General features: G+C 37.5%; 1 protein-coding gene across 2 annotated transcripts in view; it reads right to left on the bottom strand.

Annotated features, from left to right (window-relative positions):
• Positions 1-14,537, bottom strand: part of LOC106868884 (scaffold protein ILK) — an 86,202-nt gene extending 71,665 nt beyond the window's left edge. The window contains exon 1 of one of the 2 annotated variants that reach the window (XM_014914335.3): positions 14,376-14,537. In XM_014914335.3, the coding sequence (XP_014769821.1) occupies positions 14,376-14,464 (89 nt within the window). In that variant the 5' untranslated portion in view covers positions 14,465-14,537. The remainder of the gene's footprint in view (positions 1-14,375) is intronic. The other variant, XM_014914336.3, reaches the window with a different exon arrangement.
• Between the last annotated feature and the right edge of the window lie 369 nt (positions 14,538-14,906).

The following is a 14,906-nucleotide window of genomic DNA, read 5'->3' as shown; positions in this document are numbered from 1 at the left end:
AACCATGATAATTTTTTGGGTCTCTCCCCCACCATTTTTGTTTTCTTCTCTCACTGATAAATGAGATTCTGGAAACTATAGAAGTAACTGTTAAATTGATTGGGTCAGAGATGTTTTGGCATGTTTTAATTATGTCAATGTATACTGTTAATTACTTTTTCTCCTTTGCACTGTCTCCTTACACTGCCGTCATTGAGACAGAATTGGAATAACTGATTTGAAAACTAACAAACTATGAATCAGAATCAGAATATTATTGGCCTAATGCCATTTAAATTAGCAGGTAACGTGGAATGTAATAGTAGTTTTTTATTTTTACATACCTGGGAAGAGTAAACACAAGTAATCCAGAGGGTCTTTGGTTCAAACCTTAATACAAATATTGCTTTATGCTATCAAATGTCTGTACTACGACTACTACTCCCTTTAGGAAATCCATGAAACAACTCACACAGAACAACCAAAATTGTTGTTAAAACCTGCTACTAAGGAATTAAATGTGAAAAATACAAGTCTTTATGAGTAAGAAAATAATAATCATGATAATTCACCATCATTTAACATCTGTTTTCCATGATAGCATGGGTTAGATGGTTTGATCAGAGCTAGCAAGCAGGAGAGCTGTACTAGGTTCCAATCTGATTGTCTTGGTTTCCATGGCTAGATGCCCTTTCTAACACCAACCACTTTATATTTTGTGTTAGGTGCTTTTTTAAGTGGCACTGGCACAGGTGTTATTATGTGGTACCAGCATGGGTACTTGTTACATGGCACCAATACAAGGCTCTTACAGGCCAATCTTATTCAATAGGGTGTGTGTCATTAACACTTCTGCTGTGAGAATGTGTCTTCTTGGGTATGGCAAGGCACCAGATAAAAGAACCAGTACAAGGACATATTTGATAGTCATAGCAGAATGTTAGCTATGGATCAAGCACGCTGTCTTTTTCTGAGCTTTATAGAACCAAGACAAACTAAGCAGCCACCAAATTAAAGGTCTTGTAGTTCTGTATTTTGTCCTGTTATGTTCTGATTTTAAATTCCACCGAGTTGAAACTTGGTCTTTTATCTCTTCAGAGTTGACAAAACAAGTAAAGGTGGTGAAATCAATATACGAACAAAACCAATTTTTAAAGGTTTTATCCTACACTTTGTTATGTCTGAGATCAGGTGAACCACTTAGCTTTTGTCAATCTCTTTACTGCTGATCTCATGAATAAATTAAATGTACCCAGTACATTCTGTTAAGTTGTTGATATTATGAACAGTGTCCAGCTATAGAAACCAAGTCAAAAATGCAACTTCAGAGCAAAATATGGTCTACTAGCCCGTCTGGAAGAGCTGCAATTCATGCTAGAATGGAAAGGGGCGGTGTATAAAAAAATGCAGCTGATGATGATGACGATGATCATTCCTACCTTATTTGATCCATTTAAACCAGATTAAAATGAGATGTTTAAGTTTTCACTGATACACACACATACAAACATTATTTTAGGTTTCAGCTTGCAGAAATCAAATAAACAACTTTAATTTAGCTTCATTATGTGCTGTTGCCATTTGGGTAAGAAATGCTTTTACCATATAGTCTGGTAATACTCTCAAATCAAATAAAAAAAAAATACCATAATAAAAATAACTATGCATTTGGTTAAATGCCATATTAACATTGTTGGTTATCAGAACAACAACAGCAACAACAAACAGCAACAGCAAACTAAAAATTAATTAATATTGCAATAACGATTATGACAGTTTAACATCATTTACAGTTTTGGAAAGACCAAATAGTTCTCACATGCAACAAATGTGAGTTCAATTCGAAGGAAAAAAAGGTTCCAATATTGCAGAATGATTTCTGAACAATGCAGTTCATACAGATCGTATAAGTTCATGCTTTCAATGTACAATGTAGAATAGAATAAGGACTACTATTATACTGCCTTCAACATTACAATATTTACTGAAGGTCCATGCTATAACACCATTTGGTAGGAAAGGGGAGGGGCTAGCAAGAATATGAATACAATACTGGCTGAGTAACCAATATTTAAGTTTTGAACATCATCTTATATTAACCCTTTAGCATTCAGATTTCTTTGTCAAATGTATTGTTAGTCTATTCACATTGTTTTGAATTAATCTTGTATTATTTTGTAGCTTCACGATTTCAATGGTGTGTTGGAACATATTTTTTAAATGACATTGTAGGGTAAGTGTGAGAGACTGGGTTTGGTCAGTTTTAACGTAAAAGACAGGTTGAATATTTAGGCTGGATATGGCCAGATTGAATGCTAAAAGGTTAAACTGATTATATCCTACTACCTCTCACACCAACCCTACAATGTCATTCTCAAAAATAAACAATCATATCATCAAAATCTTGAAGTTACAAGATAACCCACAATTTATTCAAAACAATGTTAGTGAATAAGCATTATATTTGACAGAGTTTGTTAAGGAGTCAACAAAATCAATCAAAGGTTACTGAGAGAAATAAATAAAACAAGTAATCATTTGCTTCAATCTTCAGACTGCAACTATCCTGGAGTACCACCTTGATGGGTTTGAAACTCTTCAGCATTCAGATTATTCTTTTAAATGTAATGTTTATTTATTCACATTGTTTTCAATTAATCATGCATTATCTTGTAGCTTCAAGATTAATATAATGTAACGTTTATTTTTAGATTAACATCGTAGGGTAGGGGTGTAAGTGGCCTAATCTGGCTTGCTTCAACATTAGGTAGACTATTTTGGCTGAGTATGGCCAGTTTAATTACTAAAGGGTTAAACCAGCCACATCCAGCTCAAATATTCTACCTTGTTTTATGGTCAAACTAGCCAGATCTGGCCTCTTACACCTATCCTAAAATGTCATTATAAAAATATACAATCACATCATTGAAATCTTAAAGGTATAAAACAATGCCTGAGAATTCAAAATAATGTGAATAAATAAGGATTACATTTCATAAAGTAATCTGAATGCTAAAGGGTTAATCAAATGAATTGACTGCAGTACTTTAAACAAACCAACACCAGTTATGTTCACATTTTCCATGTGACCTGATTCTCGTTGTAGAATCTACTTTAACAATGGTTTTAGTCAGTTGCAGAGAGTACAAGTGAGATTATGAAAGGAGAGGTTTCCAGTCCTACCAAAGACAAATTTTCACATCAGGTAAAGAACAGAACAGGAGACCGAAGATTTGAAGTAGGGATATTAGTTAGTAACAAGTAATTGCTAGATGTTAAAGAACACAAGAGTTTCTTCCTTAACTAACTAAACATTATATAATCCAATGAAAGGGTTCATATCTAGTCATTAGGTGTGCTAGGAGTAGCAAATAAATTTCTTTCAGAGGACGCATAAAATAATTTGGTTCTCAACGTAATAAAAAAATGGAATGGTCAAAGCTGGAATGCCTTTGATAATAAATCCAATCCATGACTTCATGAATCAGACAGAGTTTATTGAGGCAGATTTTCTACTGCCAGATGTCCTTCCTGTTGCCAACCCTCACCTACTGGCAAAGCAAGGTAATATTTCCACATGACCAAACGTGTGTGTGTTTGTGTCTGGGTTAGTCTCCTCACTATTTCACAACTTCTGTTGGTTGTTTACATCACCCCCAGAACTTAGCAGTTTCGCAAAAGGGACCAACAGAATAAGTATCAAACTTAAAGGAAAAAAAAAAAAGTACTGGGGTCAATTTGTTTGACTAAAACTCTTCAAGTCAGTGCATGGGCATGGTCACAGCCCAATGATTAAAACAAATAAAAGAAAAATAAAACAGACATTTCAAGAAAGGAAAATATATACAGAAGCGAGCCACCATACTCGGATATTTATGGTGCAGATTCAAAATGGTACTTTCCATTCAAAACTAAAAGCATATCTCAATGTCAAGGCCTGGAACTAAAACAAGTGTGAAGATAACACATCTCTGCTGACACTAAGCTGGACTACATAGATATACTTTCTTGGCATCGGTAGTAATATTGCGTCTCAACAACAGATGCTGTATATATGAGTGCATGTGTGTGATATAGTATTTGTAGGTGAGTGATATAAAGTGGAACATACAGGCTTATGGTGGATGTGTAGACTCCGTTTAATGTATGTCTGTATGTTACTGTTAGAGAAACTTATGTATAAGTACACACAAGAGATAATGTATGACAGGATATATTGCAACAGTACATATCTGGTTTAGTTATTTTTTTCCTGAATTTTCCAGTAAGGTATTTAGATCATAGGGAAAAGTTTACGAAATATACAATATAGTGTATGTACGCATGTGTGTGTGGGAATGTACCAATCCTCACAGCTAAAATTGTTACTGAATGGCAAAAAGAGCATTCTAGTGAAGTTGAACATCTTATATATACATACATACATATATAATCTTATTACATATACATATATATATACATATATACAGCAGGCTTGGGCCGTAGGATCGCAGTTTCGATTCTCCTAGACCGGGCGTTCTGAGTGTTTGTTGAGCAAAAGCACCTAAAGCTCCACAAGGCACTTTCACCAAAACTTTCTCTCACTCTTTCTTCCTGTTTTTGGTGTGCCTGTAGTTCAAAGGGCCAGCCTTGTCACACAGTGTCACACAGAATCTCCAGAGAGCTATGTTAAGGGTACACGTATCTGTGGAGTGCTCAGCTACTTGCACATTAATTTCATGAGCAGGCTGTTTTGTTGATTGGACCAACAGGAACCCTCGTCGTCGTAATCAACAGTGTCATGATACACATATATATATATATATATATATATATATATATATATATATATATACATACATACAAATATAAATACAAACATATATATATACATACATATCTACTACATATGTGGGAAATACTGTCTGTGGGTGTGTTTGTGGAGTTGTTAGTTAACTCCTTCTACATCATTTTATTGATTTTAATGAAACTTGACACATTAGTAGAACTCATGTCTGGAAACCTCGTGATGTACTTAGATTGTTGAAAAAATTGATAATGGGGCCTCTGGAAGGGATCCTTATATATATCTAATATATTTTAACATCCAATAACCCATTCGCCCCTGGAAGGGAATATAGTCAAAGGAAATAACCCATTCATTTTCCTAAACTATATGGTATAAACCAAATTGAGTATGCTTATTTCTTAGTATTTGAACTGTTACATATATATATCGCGGGAGATATCTACCAGCAAACCTCGGGAGTGGCCATGGGGACGAGAATGGGCCCCAACTACGCGAACCTCTTCGTTGGTTATGTTGAGGCCCAAATATTCTCCAGTTTCACTGGTCCCACTCCCGAACTATACGGTCGGTATATCGACGACTGTATCGGTGCCACCTCTCTCTCCCGTGAACATCTTGACTCGTTCCTCTCTTTCGTTCAATCTTTCCATCCTGCCCTCCACTTCTCCTGTACTGTCTCTGACACCTCTGTCCCCTTTCTCGACATTTCGGTCAGCATCCTCCACTCCGCCCTTAGCACCTCCATCCACTACAAACACACAGACTCACACTCCTATCTCAACTTCTCCTCCTCCCACCCTAGACACACAAAACTTTCCATCCCCTATTCCCAATTCCTCCGTCTACGCAGACTTTGTAGCGACAGCCATGACTTTGAGACTCAGTCTCAACTCATGGCTCACCACTTTAGCCTGCGTGGATATCCACCCACCACCATCCACACCGCCCTTGCCAGAGCACGTTCTGTGGACCGTGCATCTGCTCTCTCAACCCGAACCCGCCCTGCCGTTTCCCGCCTCCCTTTTCCCCTCACCTACCATCCCACCACCCTACCCCTCCAACGCTCCATTCTCCGAGCTTTTCGGCGCCTCCAGTCCGACCCCTCCACCTCCCACATCTTCCCTAATCGACCCCTCCCCTCCTTCAAACGAGCCCACAACCTACGGGACCTCTTGGTCCACAGCTTTTTCCCCAACCCAACCTCCCAACCTGGCTCGTTCCCCTGCTCCCGCCCACGCTGCCGCACTTGCCCTTACCTCTCCAACACCACCCTCCTCACCAGCACCCATCACCGACCCTATCGCATCACCGACTCCTTCACCTGCACGTCTACCAACATCATATATTGCCTCTCCTGCTCTCTCTGCCAATCCCTGTACATCGGACAAACGGGGCGGCGCCTGGCCGACCGATTCGCGGAACACCTCCGAGATATCAACGTCGGCAATGACACCCCGGTGTCACGCCACTTCCGTTCTGCCGGCCACTCCTTGCGGCAACACCTGTCGGTGTTTGGACTGTCCATGCACAGGGGCCATCCGGACTCCCGTTTGCGCCGTGAACAGGGATTAATCTTCTATCTTCGCTCCTTTGCGCCACATGGGCTCAACTCCCCTCCACTCTTCATCTAACCCCCTCCTCCTGTCTCTCTCCCCCACCCCCCCTCCTACCACCCATCTCTCCCCTCCCCCACCTCCTGCTCCGACTCCTACTTCTTTGTACGTCTCTTCACCTCTCTTCATACTTCTCTCCACTCCCACTTCTCTTCACCCCTACTCTTTCTCTCCTCTCTCTTACTCTCTCTCACTCTCTTCTCTCGTACTCCCCCCTCTCTCACTCTTACTCTCTACACTCTTACTCTCCTACTCTTTCACTCCTCTTTCTCTCCTCTCTCTTACTCTCTCTCACTCTCTTCTCTCGTACTCCCCCTCCCCCTCTCCCGTACTCCCCCCTCTCTCACCCGTACTCCCCCCTCTCTCACTCTTACTCTCTACACTCTTACTCTCCTACTCTCTACACTCTTACTCTCTTACTCTCTCACCCTTACTCTCTCACTCTCTTCCCCTCTCTCTCACTCTCTTTCTCACCCTTACTCTCTCACTCTCTTCCCCTCTCTCTCACTCTCTTTCTCTTCCTTTCTTCTTCCCCCCATACCCCTCTTCCCTCTCTCTCACTCTCTTTCTCTTCCTCTCTTTCTCTTCCTCTCTTTCTCCCCCCATACCCACCTTCCCCTCTTTCTCCCCCCATACCCACCTTCCCCCTCTCTCAATCCCCCTTCCCTCTCTTATACCCACCCTCTCTCCTCTCTTCCTCTCCCCTCCCATACCCATCTTCCCCCTCTCTTACATCGACCTTCCCCTTCTCCCTCCTCGTCAACACTCCCTCATAAGCTCATCCCACCACACCCCAACACACTCCTACTCTACCTTCCCACTCCACCCCATCCAATTCCTTACACCCACCACCCACCCCTACCCACATACCCCACCCTACCCACATACCCCTACCTCTACCCCACACTCCACCCATGCCTTCCCCACCTCCCAACACCCTCACATCACACCACACCAATACCCTTGCATCACACCACGCACACCACACCAATACCCTCGCATCACACCACGCACACACTACAACTGACCAACTACTTTCTCCCTTTCTCCCTTCCCCCATTTTCACACTACATACGTCAAGATCACCAGCAGTCTACCTCCCACACACAGCCCCTCGTTCCCGATCACCGTTCGTTATCTCCCCCTTTCTTAGCTCTCCTGAAATAAGAATTTCTAACTTCCGGTCAGTCAGCCATTGTTATGATCGGCCATTATTATGATTGACCGTTGACTGAACACTATTCAATTTTTTTTCTCCGTGTTTTTCTCCTTGTCTCCGTATTCTTTCTGTTGAAGAGCGTAGCTCGAAACGTCAAAGACTTTCCGTATTCCCGAGCGTCATACTAATATATACTTTTGTTATTTACACCACCTGTCCTCGTCTGTTGTTATTTTTTGTATAATCTCCCATATATATATATATATATATATATATATATATACATATATATATGTATACATACATATATACATAACACACACATATATATATATATAAATACACATACTTGATAAATTCTTATAAAGAATTTATCCTATATTATATTACACATAAATATATATATACATAAATATTTATATATATAGAGAGTTATTAATATTTCTAAGTCTCTCTAAAGGAGACTACGGCAGCGGTACTGGAAATTAATAGTTATCGCCAAGCCAACATGGCAGTCCCAAAATTAGGACGAAAGCTGCCGTGAATTAGCTCCAAGAAGCCATCGCCTCTAGCTAGCTATGTGACACACGAAACCTGTGTCCTTTATAACCTTCGAACAGGGGAGGTCAGCAGTGTCCCCCTGCTGGTTTGGCATCTGCAGACTAGTTTCAGGGTGTTGCCCCTTGTCAATGCAGAGCAGCCAAGCCCTAGCCAGGCGGCGCTGCTGACTATCTGTTCGAAGGTTATTTATCTAATTTCAGTGGAATCTATCCACTGGTTTTCAGAAATAGAGTTATTAATATTTCTAAGTCTCTCTAAAGGAGACTACGGCAGCGGTACTGGAAATTAATAGTTATCGCCAAGCCAACATGGCAATATATACATATATATATATATATACACATATATATGTATATATATATACATACACATATATATATACATATATATTTATACATACATATACATATATAAATTTATCTCGGTTGAAAAAACTTTGATAATGTAAATATGTTAATAGTTACCATGGGTAGCAAAAATCACACAAAAACTGGGATATCACACCCGTTTAATAGGTAGAAATACCATGTTAAAGTGATGTATTTTGAGTATATATGAAGAATAATAATAAATGGAGCAAAACGCATATAAACAGTAAGTTCCTTTAATTCCTACATATGTTTCAAAATATATGTGCACCCTACTCCAAAGAAGTAAGAGGTGCTGGAATTGCACATATATTCATCGTCAGGGAACCAACATACAAAAGCAAGACTTATGCTAAATGTTAAGGTTACGTGCGAGTTATAACATATAGCTAAGTAAATGACCGTTTATGATATAATGCTATGGATGTTTAATTTATTATATTTACAATCCTCGCTTAGGTTTACCTCAGTAGATTAATTTGTTTACATAAGGAGAAATAATAGTATACAATGAATTCATTGGATTCTCTCCCTTCCTCCTTCTCTCGTTTTTAGTTTGCCATTTTTTTAAACTTTTGATTTTGGGATTTTACTGTGGTCCATTATGCCTTCCTCTAATTTAAACTTTTAGTATAGCGTTCATAGCCTCTCTCCCTTAATAACTCCCTGTAAACCAGCTTTCTTGTTTCTAAAGTTCATTGCTGAAGTATTGAGAAATTTGAAGTTTATACCTGTAATTATTGGGGCCCTGGGATATGTAACACAATGCCTAAATACCAATGTTGAGAAATTAGGTTTCTAAAAACCAGAAAGGAGAGAACTGATTCGAAGACTACAGATACAATCCACCACTGGAACTGTAACAATCTTTAAAACTTTCCAGAAGTTTATCATTTAAGTATATATGAGCATGTCTAGATATGCAACTATATCCGTGCCAGTGGCATGTAAAAAGCACCATTTGAGCGTGATCGTTACCAGCACTTACTGGCACTTGTGCCAGTGGCATATGAACAAAACATTCGAGCGAGGCCATTGCCGGCGTCACTGGACTGACTCCTGTGCAGGTGGCACATGAAAAACACCATTTGAGCATGGCCGTTGCCAGTACTGCCAGACTGGCCCTCGTGCCGGTGGCACATAAAAGCACCCACTACACTCTCGGAGTGGTTGGCATTAGGAAGGGCATCCAGCTGTAGAAACTCTGCCAAATCAGATTGGAGCCTGGTGTAGCCATCTAGTTTGCTAGTCCTCAGTCAAATCATCCAACCCATGCTAGCATGGAAAGCGAACATTAAACGATGATGATGATGATGATGATGATGTTGATGCATGAAAATACATACATAAAACATACATACATACAAACAAATAAACAAACATACCCAGTTGTTGATGTAGAAATTCCAATGAAGGAGCCTTGGATCTAGGTTAGAAACTGGTTCTTTCTCTATTGGCAAGAAATCTTGAAATAAACTGAATAATGACACACATACACAATGTGGTTTGCATCATTTTAGCCTTCAAAAGACACCACACCATGCTGGATAGGTGAGCAAGCCAACATTTCACCCAGATCAAAAAGAGGACTGGAACAATGAGAAATGAAATATTTTGCTCAAGAACATGTGCTGCCCAGTCTGGGAATCAATCTGACAATTGTGAGTACAACAGGCCATGCACCTTCACAAAGAGTAAACTATTACATGGAAAACAGTCACTAAGATGATGATGATCAAGTCATTATTATTTCTTACTTTCACCTTTTATATTTAAAAAAAAAAAAAAAAGTATCACTTGAAATAGGCACTGAAGACTTTTTATAAGTGTAATATTGTCACTAGGTTGGTAAAGCATGAACATGACAGGTTCCTTAGAGACTACTCAATTACTGACTGGTATCTTGCATTACAAAAAGCTCAGCCAACTTGTATGAGACGATAGGTGTCATGTCATTATTACTAATCACATAAAGTAATCTTAATCACCCACCTCTCATCACTACTAATCCAGCAGACCCATGATTGGAGTCATTCCAAGTGTGACCAACCCATTTTTTTTTCCAAACATTGTATATCATCATCATCATCGTTTAACGTCCGCTTTCCATGCCAGCATGGGTTGGACGATTTGACTGAGGACTGGTGAACCAGGTGGCTACACCAGGCTCCTGTCTGATTTGGCAGAGTTTCTACAGCTGGATGCCCTTCCTAACGCCAACCACTCAGAGAGTGTGTGTGTATATATATATATATATATATGGGTCTATTTCTAGCATATTAAATGTCCACTTTACTGGTCAACTTCATATATATAAAATATACTTTAATCCCCTAAGATCTCAGATATTTTTTCTCAATCTCTCGGATTCTTTCAATGTGCTAGCTTCCTGGTAATAAATCAATATTAATTAATATCTGATTTTTACCCTATGTTTTAATTTTATATATATATATATATATATATATATATATATATATATATATATTATCCAATGTTTTTCCCACTATTAAGATAGTAAGGTATGATCTGAAGAAGATCTATGTAGAAACTATCCCATACCCTTGTTTATTTGTATTCATCTATTTACAAAAACAAGTAAGTTAGCTGAAATATGCCAACGGAATATCTCTGAGTAATCTTTTCTTAAGTGCAAGATCATGTACAATATCTTTGTGTTTAAACAAGCCCATCTGTTTAAGTAACCTGTTATCACTTCAGCTTCATATAAGCACACTACTATATTGAATCAAATGTGGAAGAAGAGTTTTTGAAAACTCTAGAGCAGAGCAAGTTTGAATATCATTTTCTTTGTATCTTTTCTACGTAGTTTATTTATGCTACCATTTTATATCATTTCACAATGAGAGTCAGATTTGTATATATAACATGAATGTTAATGCTAAAAAGAGAAAAGAAGCTGTACATAAACTTGCTTCAGATCAAACTGGATGGTAAACAATAGTGTGGAGTGGAGTGAAAGCATTTGAAAAGGCCAGTATAACACATGCAAGACTCAAGAGAGATTTAAAGAAGAATGTTGTGATCGAGAAGGTGAATTTCAGTGATCTTTTTGTGTGCACAGTTCATGACAGAACCATGCCTTTCTTTTGCTGGGCTGAAATCTCATTTGTGGACCCATGAAAAACAAACCTCCACTAACTATTCTGTGTATATATATGCACACCTTTCAATGCCATGTATACCACAAGGTCTGCAAATCTAACGGAGGCCTCAAAAGACATTTTAAGATCCACAAAGATCAGAACTTAACTGCAGCTATTGATCCAAATCAGATATGCAATCTATGTAGGTGTTTTTTCAATACATTGCTTGGTTTAAAAAGCCACATCAGATGCCATGATGGATCTAAGGTGTAGATACAAAAAGTGATCAAACTCTGCCTAAGGAGTAGATAACCACCATATACACATACATATATATATATATATATATACACATACATATATATTTTATTTATATATATACACACATATATATATTTTTTATATATATATATATATATATATATATATATATATAAAAGCACAGGCATGGCTGTGTGGTTAAGATGTTTGCTTCCCAACTACATGGTTCTCAGTTTAGTCCCACTGTGTGGCACCTTGGGCTAGAGTCTTCTCTAGCATCAAGCCAAATCCATTCAGAGAATGGATTTGAAAAATGGAAACTAACTACCGTCTTTGTCGTGTTTACCCCCTTCCTCACCAATTGACACCGTCTTGTTGGTTTATTTACATCCTTGCAGCTTAACAATTTGGTAATAGATATCAATAGAATAAATGCCAAACTTTAAAATGTTAAGTACAGGTAGCGATTTGTTCGACTAAATGCCATCGATTGATTTAACAAGAGAGAGGATTTTGTTATTTTATTAGTTCTGTTGCCAGAACTCTTTCAAACTGCATAGTTACATGTATCAGTTTTATCTATCTATTCATTTCTGAAATAAATCACATAGCATATAGATGTCTCACAGACAGATTTCTTTTAAAATTTATTTTATTCTTTTAATACAGATACATGCAATAAATACGGAGGTCACTCGTCCTGCTAAAAATAGCAACCAAATCTCCCTCTAATCATGCCGGAAGGAAGGAAGCACTGAATGGTGGTGCACTCTTACATATACTACTCCTGAGGAAAGAAAAAAAGGAGCAGGGTCATGGCTGGCTATATCTTTGACCAAAGGTCTGCTGGACTAACTTGGGTCTAAATAATCAGTAATAACTATTCACCCGTATGCGAATGATCGTTTTGTAGTTTTGCTACACTGATTTACATTCAATATTAGTCAAAATAAAGATCGGTGAACTGGTAGATTCGTTAGCGTCGGACAAAATGCTTGGCAGTATTTCTTCCGGATCTTTATGTTCTGGGTTCAAATTCCACCGAGGTCGACTTTGCCTTCCATAGGTCGAGGTCGATAAAATAAGTACTGATTGAAAACAGAATCAATGTAATTGACTGTTCCCATCTTTTAAAATTGCTGGCATTGGACCAAAATTTGAAACTGATATTAACCAGAGTAACGATTTCAATATTTCAAGTAAGGAATACTAAGATGTCATGATAAAATCATCTGAGACTACATCTAGAACTTTTATGTTCCTGATTTGCCAAATTCCAACCAAGAATGTGAATTGCAAACCAGATTCAAAACTTACAAAAATAAAGTAAAAAGATATATCTTTTCTTTCTTTTTTTTTTTCAGACTGAATATTAATAACTTCATATACTCTATTAGATATAAGAGGTTGAAGGAGAGCGGAATTTTTAAAAATATGTAAAGGAGCGGAAACTGTTCAAGAACTGATGCAAAGACAAGAAAAAGCTGACAGATGAAGTGAAGAATTGAGGAGAGAGAGAAAAGGTGAATAAGTGAGGATGAGACAGTAAGAGAGATTCTGTTGATACAGTACTAAAAAATGTGGATCAGTACGCACGCCTACACATTCTAATCTTCAAACACATACTTGCTACATTAAAAGAACACATAGACAAACACGCACACTAACTCATAGACTACGCACAACACATAAACACACACAGACAACACACAAACTAACAGACTACACACATCACAAGTCAGATACACACACACACAACAAATTACTTACAATTCAAACACACACAGACTCATGCAAGGCACTTCCACCAAGTTTAGGGATAGGTACGATTTAATAAAGATGACTTCCTGAATATCAATTAAGCAACAATTTGTACAGAAACAATTATTGGGGAGCAAATAAAACATAGAGAGAACCGTGCTGTAATTACTAGTAATTACATACAGAAAAAAAGTTTAGAAGATGAGAAACTGTCCGATTAACTATATCAGGACATTTTCTCCATTTTGGAAGTTGTCAAAAATATTCTTCCTCGGGCAACAAGTCTTTAGTCCCGGCACCAAACAGATACCATTAAGTTGTTAATTCTCACGGTTTAATAAGTTGAAAATTCGTATTTTATGTGAATATTAACATTATCACCAATAAATTTATTACTTTCAGAATAAAAAGTCAATTATTTTACACAAAAATAATAGTCAAGAATGGTATATTGCTTATATATATATATATAATTGGTTAGATTAAGATTTTTTTCAAAGTGCATATTATATATATATATATAATTTTTAAATATTTTCATTTAATATGTAATATATCGTCGAAAAAGAAAAACATACGTAGATATGTACACAGATAAATATACACAAATATATATATATATATATATATATATATATCAGCAAACATGAATACGCAATCATACATACATATATATATATATATATATATATATATATACACACACATTTGTATATAATAACAACAATACTCAGAAATCAACGAACAATATACATAGGAAGTTATAGTGTCTCTTACCCTTGGTTTAGATCGTTAGCTGTGTTATCAAGCCAAATTCGAACTTGGATCGAATTACCTTCTTTGACTAAAGTGAAAATATCGTCCATGGTGTAGCAGAGTTCTTCAGACAGCCGCCAGACAGGCAGACAGACACTGAGTGGTTAATTAACTTTTACGAACGATAACTCTTCACGCCAACTTTACAAGGCAATGACTTCCTAAAGTGAATTTACAGATTTAAGAAAAAAAAAAAAAAATTAAGCACTTTCTCTTTCTTCACTACAGCACGTAGCACTCGATATATTTTATGTGTCTCGGTTAGGTTTTGAACCGTTTGTCTAAATAAATAACATCAAATGTATTTTTAAATAATTATAATTGTGACAACGTCTTGTCATTCACGTTTAGAATACCTTAGCACTTTATTTTATCGAACTCCTACCTACCTGCCGTCCCGGGAGATGAACGGTGAAGCTGAATTCGGTAGTATTTGAACTCAGAACGAAAAAAATGTGATTAAATACCATAAGGTATTTTGTTCCGCTCGAT

The sequence above is a fragment of the Octopus bimaculoides genome, chromosome Z, assembly GCF_046866305.1.
Source record: "Octopus bimaculoides isolate indiv1 chromosome Z, ASM4686630v1, whole genome shotgun sequence".
NCBI classification, from domain to species: domain Eukaryota; kingdom Metazoa; phylum Mollusca; class Cephalopoda; order Octopoda; family Octopodidae; genus Octopus; species Octopus bimaculoides.
Note: the sequence above shows the minus strand (reverse complement) of the source record. Positions and strands in the feature narration are given on the sequence as shown.